The 13278-nt window shown below is 45.7% G+C and overlaps 1 protein-coding gene across 1 annotated transcript in view; it reads right to left on the bottom strand.

Annotated features, from left to right (window-relative positions):
* The window catches only part of cep162 (centrosomal protein 162), a 211735-nt gene extending 200428 nt beyond the window's left edge, over window positions 1–11307 (bottom strand). Inside the window, exons 1-2 of the mRNA XM_072499835.1 lie at window positions 11190–11307; window positions 3261–3355 (exon numbers count right to left, since the gene is read on the bottom strand). Coding sequence (XP_072355936.1) covers window positions 3261–3320 — 60 coding nt within the window. The 5' untranslated portion in view covers window positions 3321–3355; window positions 11190–11307. The remainder of the gene's footprint in view (window positions 1–3260; window positions 3356–11189) is intronic.
* Window positions 11308–13278: the final 1971 nt, after the last annotated feature.

The following is a 13278-nucleotide window of genomic DNA, read 5'->3' as shown; positions in this document are numbered from 1 at the left end:
TGGCATTGTGGATACTTGTCATCACCTTTCACTTCGAAACATACCCATTTATTCCAACTCTCTGTTTTCTGTCTGACTAATTTTCAATCCATGCCAATATATTACCCCCCACCCCACATGTTTGAATTTTGCGCATTAACCTCTTATGTGGCAGCACGGTAGCATTGTGGATAGCACAATTGCTTCACAGCTCCAGGGTCCCAGGTTCGATTCCAGCTTGGGTCACTGTCTGTGCGGAGTCTGCACATCCTCCCCGTGTGTGCGTGGGTTTCCTCCGGGTGCTCCGTTTCCTCCCACAGTCCAAAGATGTGCAGGTTAGGTGGATTGGCCATGATAAATTGCCCTGAGTGTTCAAAATTGCCCTTGGTGTTGGGTGGGGTTACTGGGTTATGGGGATAGGGTGGAAGTGTGGGCTTGGGTAGGGTGCTCTTTAAAGAACCGGTGTCGACTCGATGGGCTGAATGGCCTCCTTCTGCACTGTAAATTCTATGATTCTATGATGATATGATATGAGTCTTTATCAAACACATTCTGAAAATCCAAATACTCCACATCCATTGGTCCACCCTTATCTCTTCTACTAGTTACATTCTCAAAAAACTCCAGCAGCTTTGTCAAACATGGTTTCCCTTTCATAAGTTTATGTTGACTTTATCTAATCCCATTGATATTTTCTAATTGTCCTATTTGCACATCCTTTATAATAGACTCTAGCATTTTCCCTACTACTGATGTTAGGCTAACAGGTCTATAATTTCATATTTACTCCCTCTCTCCCTTTTTAAATAGAGGGATTACATTTGCCACTCTCCAATCTGCCAGGACCGTTCAGAATCTACAGAATTTTGGAAGATGACAACCAATGTGTCCACTATTTCCATAGCCACCTCCTTTAGCAATATGGGATGTAGAAAATTACAGGTCCTGGGGATTTATTGGTTTTCAGTTTTATTAATTTCTCCACCATAATTTTTTTAATAATCCTAATTTCCTTCAATTTTTCCTTCTTACTAGACACTTAGTTCCTTGTCATTTCTGAAAAGTTCTTTGTGTGTTCCACCATGAAGACAGAAATAAAGCAGCTGTTTAATTGCTCTTCCATTTCCCTGTTCTCAATTATAAATTCTCTCGTTTCAGACTGCAAGGGACATAGAATACCAAAGACAAATGTTTCCCTTTTTACACACTTATAGAAGCTTGTACATTCCACTTTTATCTTACCTGCAAGTTTACTCTTATACATATTTTCCCCCTCTTGATCAATCTCTTGGTGCTTTTTTTTCTGAATTCTGAACTGTTCTCAATTCTCAGGCTTGTTGCTTTTTGTAGCAACTTTGTGTGACTGCTCCTTGGATTTAATACTACCCTTAATTTCATTTTTCAGCCATGGTTGGTCTGTCGCGTGTTTCTTCGTCTGCTTGATGATATCACTGTTGTTCGATGGCTGGAGAGCCCCTTAATTTGGTGCCAGATTCAAATTCACTTTGTAAAGGTGAGATCACTGGATCTACGTTGGCTGCCTTTCTTTGAGTTAGTGACAAGTCATCACTTAGATCACTTGCCACAAAATCCAGGCCAACATTTAGAACAGAGAGCATGAGAAACCTCTTCACAGAATGTTGTGCTCAGGTCCTCTGCAAAGTCACTTCCTGTTTTACTAAATGAGAGAGGAAGCTATGTCAACATTCAGGATTAGAATGCATAGATGGATAAAGGGATATGTGTAGGGTGTGGAGAAATTAGGGCTTGTGGTAAACACCAACGCAGATTTCCTGGACCCGAAAAGAGCTGATGTGTAATGTATCCTCCATATATTCTTATGCCAGTTTTCTAATTCAGTGCTCCATCATAGTACGAAGTGTTACAACACCAGGTTAAAGTCCAACAGGTTTGTTTCGATGTCACTAGCTTTCAGAGCGCTGCTCCTTCCTCAGGTGATGTTATTCCTCTAAGTGGTCCTCTCTCTTTGGTTACCATGTCCCAAGAGGGTAATGGCAATCATTGATTTCCAAGTATTGGTCCATGGTAATGATTGGCATGTACTGCAGTGATTTGCCATTGCCTTCTGCAGGTTCTGACAGAACAGGAGACTCTTCCACTCTTATTGCCTGCTATACGTATATTAGAACGATTTCCAGATTGATAATCAACCTTTTTGGTCACATTATGAATGCATCTTTCATGGCCATCAAATCCCAAAGTGGGACTCAAACCCAGGGGTCTGGCTCAAAGGTAGCGATGCTACTCATTGTGCCACAAGACCAACATAAGTTTCATGAAATACATTTTAATTCCATGAGCCACTGTGTTCTCTGCAGGTATTTTAAACTTTACATTGGAGACTGTTTTCCCCTACATTACAATAATGTCTGCACTTGAAAATTCTCTGAATCATTTAGGACATTCGGAGGTTCTTGCTTTCCTTGTCATCTTTTCAAATAATAATCTTCACTCAGTCTCTTTATTTTACATTCTCAATATTGTTTACAGGAGGAACAGTGTGTAGAAGTTGAAGTTCACACCAATTCACTGATATTGTATTGATTATAGGTGCAAAGCCTGCAACAGACAACTGTGGAGGAACAGGTATCACTGACAGTAACTTCAAAATTTCATTAAAGTTCAGTTTCACCATTATTGCTGAGTTTTGCCATCATTTCAACAGCAAATTTCAAGCAGGTATGTTTTAATCCAGGTTTAATTTATGCCATTGGTTATTCTTATGCCAAGATAAACAAGTTCAGAGTAAATTGGGGCTGCAAATTCAATTGGGTTGAAACTGCACGCAAATGCACTTCAGTTTTGGTTATGACTTTTTCATTTAGGACACAGAGAAAGAAGGCTTGTTGTCAGGTCATCCATGGTTTCAAACCAGGTCTCAAGATAAATTAAAGAACATAGTACTGCCCCCCTCAATTGGTTCAGTTGGCAGCAGTCTTGCCTCTGAGCCAGAAGGCCCTGGGTTCAAGTTTCACTCCAGTGCTTGCTGGCCCCTGAAGATGCATTCACATGGCTCAAAGCAGGTTGTTAATCAACCGACATGAACCATCCATAATTCCACATCGTTCTCCAAGGGAGAAAAAGTTTGACATATGCAAAACATTTTAAAAAAACAAGCTGCTTTATAACTGATCAGGTGAAAGTTCCTAATTACAGTTGTGTGCAATTTACAGCTACTATTAGAATCGTGAACATTGAGATCAGCGCAAAAAATTACATTTGATGGAAATAGAATTTCACTAAAGCAAAAAGCAACATACCTCCTTCAAGAATTGTTCAAACTGTTCCTCTATCTCCTCCTTTGTGAGTTTATGACTCATTTCAATTTGGTACACACTGATTCTTCAGAACAGAGCTGTAAAATAAAAACACAGGACATTCACGATTCAGTACATTTTAACAAAGGCTTACGAAGACGCAGACTGCTTGATCTCAACATCTGCGCTGACCCTATCATCCTCGCCCAACCTATGAGAGTTCAGCTTAAACGTGCTGAGGCACAGGTTTCAGTGAATCTGGCACACAACTCACTTAGCTGTCCATCACCAGATCTGGCTGGATCACATCAGGTACAGGCACGCTGTGTTCCCCTGTCAAAACCACCCATATACCAGAAAATCATCATCCTGGACAGCAAATTTCACCCCTCCCAACTACTTCCATATACACTTATTACCTGCCTCCAGAACTATCACCTCCATGAAAGAGGAACCTGTGAACCTCTTTCACCAAAACTGCCTCCATATTGTCCAACAAACTGTTGTTCAATCACACAAAGACATCCCAAAGACTGGCAGGTCTTATCAAACAGCATGCCCCAGTTTCTGTTCGCAACGGGCAAGGTACATAATTGGCAATGTACAGACCCTACACAACCAGCCTGTGCTTGTGAAGCTCAAAACATAGGGTGGGTATTTAGTGGCCACAAATCGCATAATAATCACTAAATATCACAAGGCCAGTAATTTGTTTTGCCGTTATTATTGTTGATCCATGGATATTTAATGGACATATACCTTTAAGTCAAGCAGAGGAAGTGAGGAACTCAAGGTTTCAAAAATAGTACACTGTACTGTGAAGGTTTACTTTTTGAACAGAAGAACTCAGACTTTCTGGCACCCGAGAGATTGGAGGGATTAGGTTCGATTGGTTGGCTGGTGGCCAATGGATTGGACAAAGCCGTATTCTGCCCGGCGACGGACAGTAATTGGGTTCAGCCAAGATGGGGTTTTCAGAGAACCCAAAGAGACGCTCATAGACACTGAGACAAGCTGTGAGTTGCTCTCTATCTTTCTCCAAAAGCGGTTTCCTGCTTGCTGATTTCAGAATCTGCAGAGAGGTCTTGAGATCCTGATGAATCTACAGTGAAAATCATTACAGACTGAAAGCAAGAATTCCCAAGTGAAGGTCTAGACTAAAAAGAAAGATGTACTGGAAGATGTCCATCTGAAACAGAGACTTTTATCCTTCAGTGAAACTTTCTTTCCCCCCCCCACTCTGTGTTTGTCTGTCTCGTATGTGTGTAGAGGGTGGGGCAAGTTAAATAAGGGAGGAGTCAGGAATTAGATAATAGTTAACCAGTTATATTTGCTGCCTATTTAATTGTAGTTATTGTTATTAATAAAAATGAATTGTTTACATTTTACAAACCTGGTGACTGTAGTTATTGGGCAGCCAAAGACCAAAGACTTTGGGTATTTTCTAAGAATTAATAGTTAATTTTAATTGTGTTGCAGCTCCGGGCCAAGTGGGACTGAAATTGACTGCACACTCGCCCAGGAAGTTGTAACAGCAGATAGGCAGAGAAAGGAGGTCAGTTGTCAGACGCCAGTGGCTTTAGTTGGGGGGAGGGGAGGCGCTTCACCCTGAAGGAAAAACTAATTGTGCCCAGTTAGAATCCTGAGTTTCATGCAGGTGAGACTAATTGGCCCTCAGGAGTTAACCCTTAGCACCATCAGCTCCCCAAAATAGACAAGGCTAGGATTCAGCTTTAGGTGTCAGGGCTGTCAGCTTGGGACCAAGTGGCAGGGATCAAAGCTAAGCAAAGTATTAATAAATAATCATCCGTAGTCAAACGTTAGTCCTGTTCTCTTTCCACAGACGCTGTCAGACCTATTGATATTGTCCAGCCTTTTCTGTTTTTCTTTCAGGTTTAACAAGATAGTTCACAGCCATGGTCCTGAATTTTTGAGTCTGTTTTCTCTCCAACATTTCCACCTCACTCACACCACCTGTTATAATCTATCTGCTGCAGAAACTTTTCCCCATGCATTTGTCACCCCCAGATTTAACTATTTCAGTCCTCAGCAATTTGGAATTGGATCCTCCACCCTCCTGAAACTTCAGCTCATCCAAAACTCAGTTACCAATGTCCTCACCCCATACCAATTCACAATTATCCATCACTTCCACTCCCTTTCCTGCTCCATATTCCCTGTACTTGCTGAACTATCAATACATCAAATTTAAAATTCCTCTATGGCTTCCCTTACTTCCCTATGGCCAACCTCGTCCAGCATTAGAAATCTTTCCTGCCCATGATCTCTGTTAATCCAAATGGCCTCTTATGCAAACCATCTCCCTTTTCTTTTATCAAAATAAATTTAAAGTACCCAATTCTTTTTTTTCCAATTAAGGGGCAATTTAGTGTGGCCACTCCACCTACCCTGTACATCTTTGGGTTGTGGGGGGGTGAGACCCACGCAGGCACGAGGAGAATGTGCAAACTCCACACAGACAGTGACCCAGGGCCATTTTCGAACCCGGATCCTCAGCGCCATGAGTGAGCAATGCTAACCACTGGGCCAACATGCAGCCCCTATCTATCTTTTCTCACACTAAAAAGCAATCTCTGACCAGACTTTTGATCACCACCCTCCTTATCTCTCTCTTTTTTGTTTATTGTTTTTGTTTATTGTATGTTTTACCAGCATATGTCTGTGAATATACACACAAAGGAACAGGGGCAACCCGTTTTGTCATCCAAATATATTGTGGCAGATCTGTACCTCAACACCATTTACCCACCTTTGCTCCATATACAGGATTTTAAAAAATACTATAAAAACATTTACAGAATTACAGCTGATAGCATGCACCAACAATTTGATAAATTATATAATTCCCTAAAAAAGAACTCAACATTACAATTGCATAACCAAGTTTTGTTAATCTTTCGGCCACCTGCTGTAAAATCACAAATGCGGCAGTTCTCTCAAAGGCAGAACTCCCAAGTATGTTGGCAATAATCAAACAGAGGAAGCTTCAGTGGCTCGGGCACATCCACAGGAAGGAATACAATTGCATGTCCAAGAACTTTCTGCATGGTGAGGTAGCTGGAACCAGACAAGTGGGTGCTTGAAGGTCTGCTTGCAAGTGTGATATGAAGGCCCTAAACACAATTATCACACCCAAAAGTCAATAACTGGCAAAAGAGGAAAATGGTGACACTGCTGTGGGCTGGTGTGCACCACCACGATGACCAATACTACAGCGGTTTGGCAACAGGGTGGAAAACAACAAAGAATGACATTTGGCAGCTTCATGTGCCGTGTTTGTGGGAAAAGCCTTCTTCTCAAAGAATGGCCTTCATAGCTGTCAGCAAAGGTGTGCCAAATGAAGATATTCCCCCTAAATGCATGCTCGCTCGTCGATGGCAGGATGCGAACAGACCATCTCCTGCACTCGCATCACTGCACAACAAATCACTAAAATAGCAGATAGCTGCAAGTTACCATTCGATCAAAATTAAACTGTACTGTAAAATATTTCCTGGTGCTCACTCAAGCTCAACAATACAATACTCATCGTGGTGTTCCATTTGATTCTCAGTTTACCTTCCAGTCCCATGCCTGGTATTCATGGATCTACCAAACGTCACCCATACCCACCTCACTTTACATCCACTATTACCTCAATCGCTCCATCAAACTTGCAAACTGTATTTCTCATTATTATACTTTAGTTGGCTGAGTGAGAGGACACAGAAGGTAGTTGTGAACGTTGTTTTCAGACTGGAGGAAGGTATACCTTATTATTATATGTAGGGGTTCTCCAAGCGTCAGGATTCAGACCACTGCTTTTCTTGACCTATATTAAATCATCTAGATTTGGATGTGCAGAGCGCAATTTCAAAATTTGCAGATAACACAAAACTTGGAAGTATTGTGAACTGTGATAATAGTGGTAACCTTCAAATGCACAGACATGACTGATGAAATTTAATGCAGAACTTGTGGGAGGTGCTGAAGAGGTTCGGGTTTGGGGAGGGGTTCGTCAGGTGGGTTAGGCTGTTGTACGAGGTCCCGATGGCGAGTGTGGCCACGAACAAGAGGAGGTCGGAGTACTTTCGGTTGCATCGAGGGACGAGGCAGGGGTGACCCCTATCCCCCCTGCTCTTCGCACTGGCGATTGAACCCCTGGCTATAGCGTGGGGTAGGAGCATAGGGTGTCGCTCTATGCGGACGACTTGCTGCTGTATGTGGCAGACCCGGTGGGGGGAATGCCAGAGGTAATGGGGATCCTCAGGGAGTTTGGGGATTTCTCAGGGTACAAGCTCAACATGGGGAAGAGCGCGTTGTTCGTGGTTCACCCAGGGGACCAGGAGAGGGGGATTGGCGAGCTCCCACTAAAAAGGGCGGAGAGGAGCTTCAGGTATTTGGGGGTCCAGGTGGCCAGGAGCTGGGAGGCCCTATGTAGACTTAATTTCACGAGGCTGGTGGAGCAAATGGAGGAGGGGTTTAAGAGGTGGGACGTGTTGCCGCTGTCCCTGGCGGGTAGGGTGCAGTCAGTCAAGATGGCGGTGCTCCCAAGGTTTTTGTTCCTGTTCCAGTGCCTCCCTTCTTAACCCAAAGATCTTCTTTAGGCGGGTCAACGGGAACATAACGGGGTTTGTGTGGGCGTGAGGGACTCCGAGGGTGAGAAGGGTGTTCCTGGAGCAGAGTAGGGATGGAGGGGGGCTGGCGCTGCCCAACCTCTGCAGGTACTACTGGGCCGCCAATGCAGCGAATGTGCGCAAGTGGGTGATGGAGGGGGAGGGGGCGGCATGTAAGAGGCTGGAGACGGCGTCTTGTGAGGGTACGAGTCTGGAGGCGCTGGCAACGGCGCCGCTGCCGCTCCCTCCAATAAGGTATACCACGAGCCCGGTGATGGCGGCTACCCTCAAAATTTGGGGGCAATGGAGGCAACACAGGGGGGAAGTGGGGGCCTCGGTGTGGACCCCGATAAGGGGGAACCACCGGTTTGTCCCAGGGAGAATAGATGGAGGGTTTTCGGGGTGGCACAGGGCAGGGATAAGAATGTTGGGGGACCTGTTTGTGGATGGGAAGTTTGCGAGCCTGGGTGAGCTGGAGAAGTACTGGCTCCCCCCGGGAAACACCTTTAGGTATCTACAGGTAAAGGCGTTTGCCAGGCGGCAAGTGGTGGAATTCCCGCTGCTGCCGCCACGCACGGTACAGGACAGGATGCTCTCGGGGGTGTGGGTTGGAGAGGGGAAGATCTCGGCAACATACCAGGTGATGCAGGAGGAGGAGGAGGCCTCGGTGGAGGAGCTGAAAGGTAAGTGGGAGGAGGGGATCGAGGAGGGGATGTGGGCAGATGCCCTAGGGAGGGTGAACTCTTCCTCTTCGTGCACAAATCTCAGCCTCACAGTTTAAGGTGCTGCACAGGGCATACATGACCGGGACAAGGATGAGCCAGTTTTTGGGGGGTGAGGACAGGTGTGTTAGGTGCTCAGGGAGCCCAGCAAACCACACCCATATGTTCTGGGCATGCCCAGCGCTGGAGGAATTTTGGAAGGGCATGGCGAGGACGGTGTCGAGGGTGATAGGATCCAGTGTCAAACCGGGCTGGGTTCTCGCAATATTTGGGGTTGCAGAGGAGCCGGGAGAGCAGGAGGCGAAAGAGGCCGGTATTCTGGCCTTTGCATCCCTGGTAGCCCGGCGAAGGATTCTTCTTCTGTGGAAAAATGCGAGGCCCCGAAGCGTGGAATCCTGGATCAACGATATGGCGGGGTTTATTAAATTGGAGGGTGAAATTTGCCTTAAAGGGATCGGTGGGGGGGGGGGGTCTATTTTATTTTTGTTTGTCTATACTGGGGGATCTGAGGGGGTGTATATATTTGTTATGTGTTTCGGCGGGTGTAATTTATGTATAGGAGGAGGGGGGCACTGGGTTTTGTTTTGTTTGGTATTTAATTCTATTGGGTTCCTTTTACATTTTGTGTTGATATTTTGTGAAAACTTGAATAAAAATTATTTTTATAAAAAAAAGAAATTTAATGCAGAGACATTCAGTTGGGAAGAAGAACGAGTGGAGGCAGTATAAACAAAAGGATAGATATAATTGGAGCATTGGGATCTGGGGAATATGCATAGTAATCATTTGAAGAGGCAGGGCAGCTTAAGAGAGCAGTTAATAAGGCGTACAGGATCCCAGGCTTTGTCATAGAATTTACAGTGCAGAAGGAGGCCATTCGGCCCATCGAGTCTGCACCGGCTCTTGGAAAGAGCACCCTACCCAAGGTCAATACCGCCACCCTATCCCCATAACCCAGTAACCCCATCCAACACTAAGGGCAATTTTGGACACTAAGGGCAATTTATCATGGCCAATCCACCTAACCTGCACATCTTTGGACTGTGGGAGGAAACCGGAGCACCCGGAGGAAACCCACGCACACACGGGGAGGATATGCAGACTCCGCACAGACAGTGACCCAAGCTGGAATCGAACCTGGGACCCTGGAGCTGTGAAGCAATTGTGCTATCCACAAGGCTACCGTGCTGCCCCTCTGTTTATAAACAGAGGCTGAATACAAAAGTAAGAAAGTCATGATGAACTTGTACAAAGCAAACTGGTTTGGCTTGAACTGAAGTATTGTGTCCATATCTGGAAGGATGTGAAGGCATTCGAGATGGTACGGAAAAGATTTACAAGAACGATTCCAGTAATAAGGAACTTCAGTTTTCCTTAAGAGAAGGTTTTCAAAAATTAGGAGGGATCTAGATAGATGGAAACTGTTCGTTAATAAGTGAATCAAGAGCAATGGGACACTGAGTTATGATTAACAGAAGGTGACTTGAGGACAAACATTTTTTCATATAATAATCTTTATTGTCACAAGTAGGCTTACATTAACACTGCAATGAGTTTGCTGTGAAAAGTCCTAGTTGCCACATTCCGCGTCTGTTTGGGTACACGGGGAGAATTCAGAATGTTCAAATTACCTAACAGCACGTCTTTCGGGACTTGTGGGAGGAAACCGGAGCACCTGGAAGAAGTGTTTGGTGATTGATGGCAGATTCAGCCGAGGGCTGAAGTAAATGTAATAATTATATGAAGAGAAAAAAAATTGCAGGACTCCAGGAAAAAGGCAGGGAAGTGGGACTAGGTGAGTTGCTCAGGCAGAGAGCCAGCACGACCACAAATTGCAGGACTCCAGGGAAAAGGCAGGGAAGTGGGACTAGGTGAGTTGCTCAGAGAGCCAGCACGACCACAATGGGCCAAACGGTTACAGCAGAGGTGGCCATTCTATAATTCTATGGATCAACACCTTCCTCAGCTTCATCTCTTTCAGAGCCTAACACAATCCTGGCTAATTCCCAGAAGTCTTTTGTCCTTTATCGCACTGATTTCAGACTTCTCAACCTCACCCATTCCCACATCCTTGCATATTCTCTCCCTCAATGTAAATGCTTCTTAAACCTCCCACTTGGACAGGACCGTCAATCACCTCGCAAAAAAAAGTCAGTTCTGCTGGGCTCTGATCACCAACTGAGGACATTCTGAAATTAAATGGCACTGCTCATACATGTGTTTTAAGGGAGGCCTGCAAGGAATTCTTTGTGCAGCTTCAATCTTGCTGCTCCAAGCAGCGGCCAGGTTGGCACTGACACACGGCAGCGCACAGAGGCAGCTCAGCCCTGCCCGCGCGCTCTCCCCACCACGGTTTGATTGACAGGCGGATCCAGCCTCTCGGCGGCCAGATTGGCACTGACAAAACACCGCACTGCTCCCTCCCCGCCGCGGCTGGATTGACAGGCGGATCCAGCCACTCGGCGTCCAGAGACTTGCGCCAACCGCCGTGCGGCCAGGGCAGGCTCTTCAGGACGCGCAAATCTCGCCTTTGGCGGAACCCGGTTTTGAAAACAAAAATGTCGCTGAAGAGGAAAAGTGGATTCTCTGTTTACCTGAACGCGCGGCCTGTCCGGTCTGAACGCCGAGGACGGCCGCTTGGGGAGCCTTCGCGCGCGCGTTGCAAGGCAACAGGACACCGCGAGCAGTGAACCGTTGGCCCAGGCGACGGGAAGCGTCAGGGCGCCAAAATTCATTTGGCGGAAGCTGCTCGGCGGTTCAATTCGAAACGGCAACGCTGGAACCAGAGAGTTTGGGAAAAGTCACAATGGCGTTTGCTCTGAACTGTGATATTGTCTACAGGCCCAACGGACACAACAGGAGGCCATTCAGACCATCCTGCCTGTGCCACCCTGAAAAGAAATCCATTTCCAATAGTACACTTGAAACACACCTTGGCTAGACCACAATTGGACTTCTGTAGTTGTGGTCAGCACGTTGTTAGAAAAGCTATAGAGACACATGAGAGGGTGCAAATAAATCACAAGGATGACACCAGAATTATGAAGTTCTACCGATTAGGAAAGGACACACAGGCTGGATTCGTTTTTCCCTTCAAAAGCAGAGGCTGAGATGAGACCTAGTAAAATTCTGAAAGATTATTCTCAACTTGGCTAAGATGCGGGGATCCTCAGGTTGAATCCCTACCTGTCAGTTCTCCCCCTCAACTGGGACTATGGCGACTTTACCTATGAAAGATCAATTTTTTCCATTTGTGGGGCAGGCAAAATTAGAGACCGCCAATATAAAATAGTAACTCTTTCAAATAAAAACTCTTTCCCCTTGGTTTCTGTGGCCACTAGCACCCAGATCCCCTGGGGTTCTGTGGCTATGACTGATATTTCATTCTCACTCCACAGTATAAATATTTCCCACTTTCTCTGTCAGCTTTGACAAAGAGTCATCGGACTCGAAACGTTAGCTCTTTTCTCTCCCTGCAGACGGCTGAGATTTTCTAGCATTTTCTCTTTCTTTTCAGATTCCAGCATCCACAGTAATTTGCTTTTATCCAATATAAAATAGTCACCCTGCAAGAAATAAAATGTTGAACTCAAAAGCAACTCCTTTATCTCGACGGCATGGTAGCATAGTGGTTAGCACTGTTGCTTCACAGCACCATTGTCCCAGGTTCGATTCCCAGCTTGGGTCACTGCGGAGTCTGCGTGTTCTCCCTGTGTCTGAGTGGGTTTCCTCTGGGTGCTCCGGTTTCCTCCCACAAGATCCGAAATACGTGCTGTTAGGTGATTTGGACAATCTGAATTTTCCCTCTGTATACCCGAGCAGACGCCGGAATATGCCGACTTGGGGCTCTTCACAGTAAGTTATTGTGTTAATGTAAGCCTACTTGTGACAATAAAGATTATTATCATTATATTATAACCCTCGTAGTATGTTTTCCATCACTCTGGAATGGCACAGGCTGACGACACTCCTAAGGGCAGCCTGGTATGTTCGTACAGGCACCAATGGGTGTTTATGGTGACTTATTTACGGGATGCAGGGTCCGAGTCTAACTGCAAATACGCATGGCTTGTATCGAACTTGGTAAATGAGTGTCCACCAGCCAGTTTTGAGTATAGGTCCTCGATGCGGGACATCGGGTAACGATCCAATCGGGAAGCCGTGTTGACTGTTAGCTTATAGTCCCCACACAATCTGACCGCCTTATCAGGTTTGAGCAACGGAACCACCGGAGCCACCCAATCAGCAAAACGCACTGACCTAATGATCCCAAGTCCTTCGACCCGGCTAAGTTCGGTTTCAACTTTCACTCACAAAGCGTAAGGGACCAGGCAAACCCTGAAATATCGCGGATGTGCTTTCGAGTGTACCTGAATTTTCGGCATGGTTCCTTTTACATTTCCCAGTCCAGGCTGAAAACCCTCAGGCTATTTTCCAGCACTTCGTACAAACCCCTGGATCGCATTTGGAAAATTTGCTGCCAGTCCAGTCGCAGACCAATCACAGCCCAGCAAGCTGGGGCCATGTCCTTTGATTATGAACAATGGGAGACATACCGATTGTTGTCCGTAAACCACCACAGTGGTCTCTGCAATGACCAATGGTTCACCTGTATACGACACTAATTTTGCCTCAGTGTCTCTCAGACTCAATCGATGGGCCTCCGACTTTATCCTGTCGGAA

This window comes from Scyliorhinus torazame, chromosome 4 (genome assembly GCF_047496885.1).
Source record: "Scyliorhinus torazame isolate Kashiwa2021f chromosome 4, sScyTor2.1, whole genome shotgun sequence".
Taxonomy (NCBI): Eukaryota; Metazoa; Chordata; class Chondrichthyes; order Carcharhiniformes; family Scyliorhinidae; genus Scyliorhinus; species Scyliorhinus torazame.
Note: the sequence above shows the minus strand (reverse complement) of the source record. Positions and strands in the feature narration are given on the sequence as shown.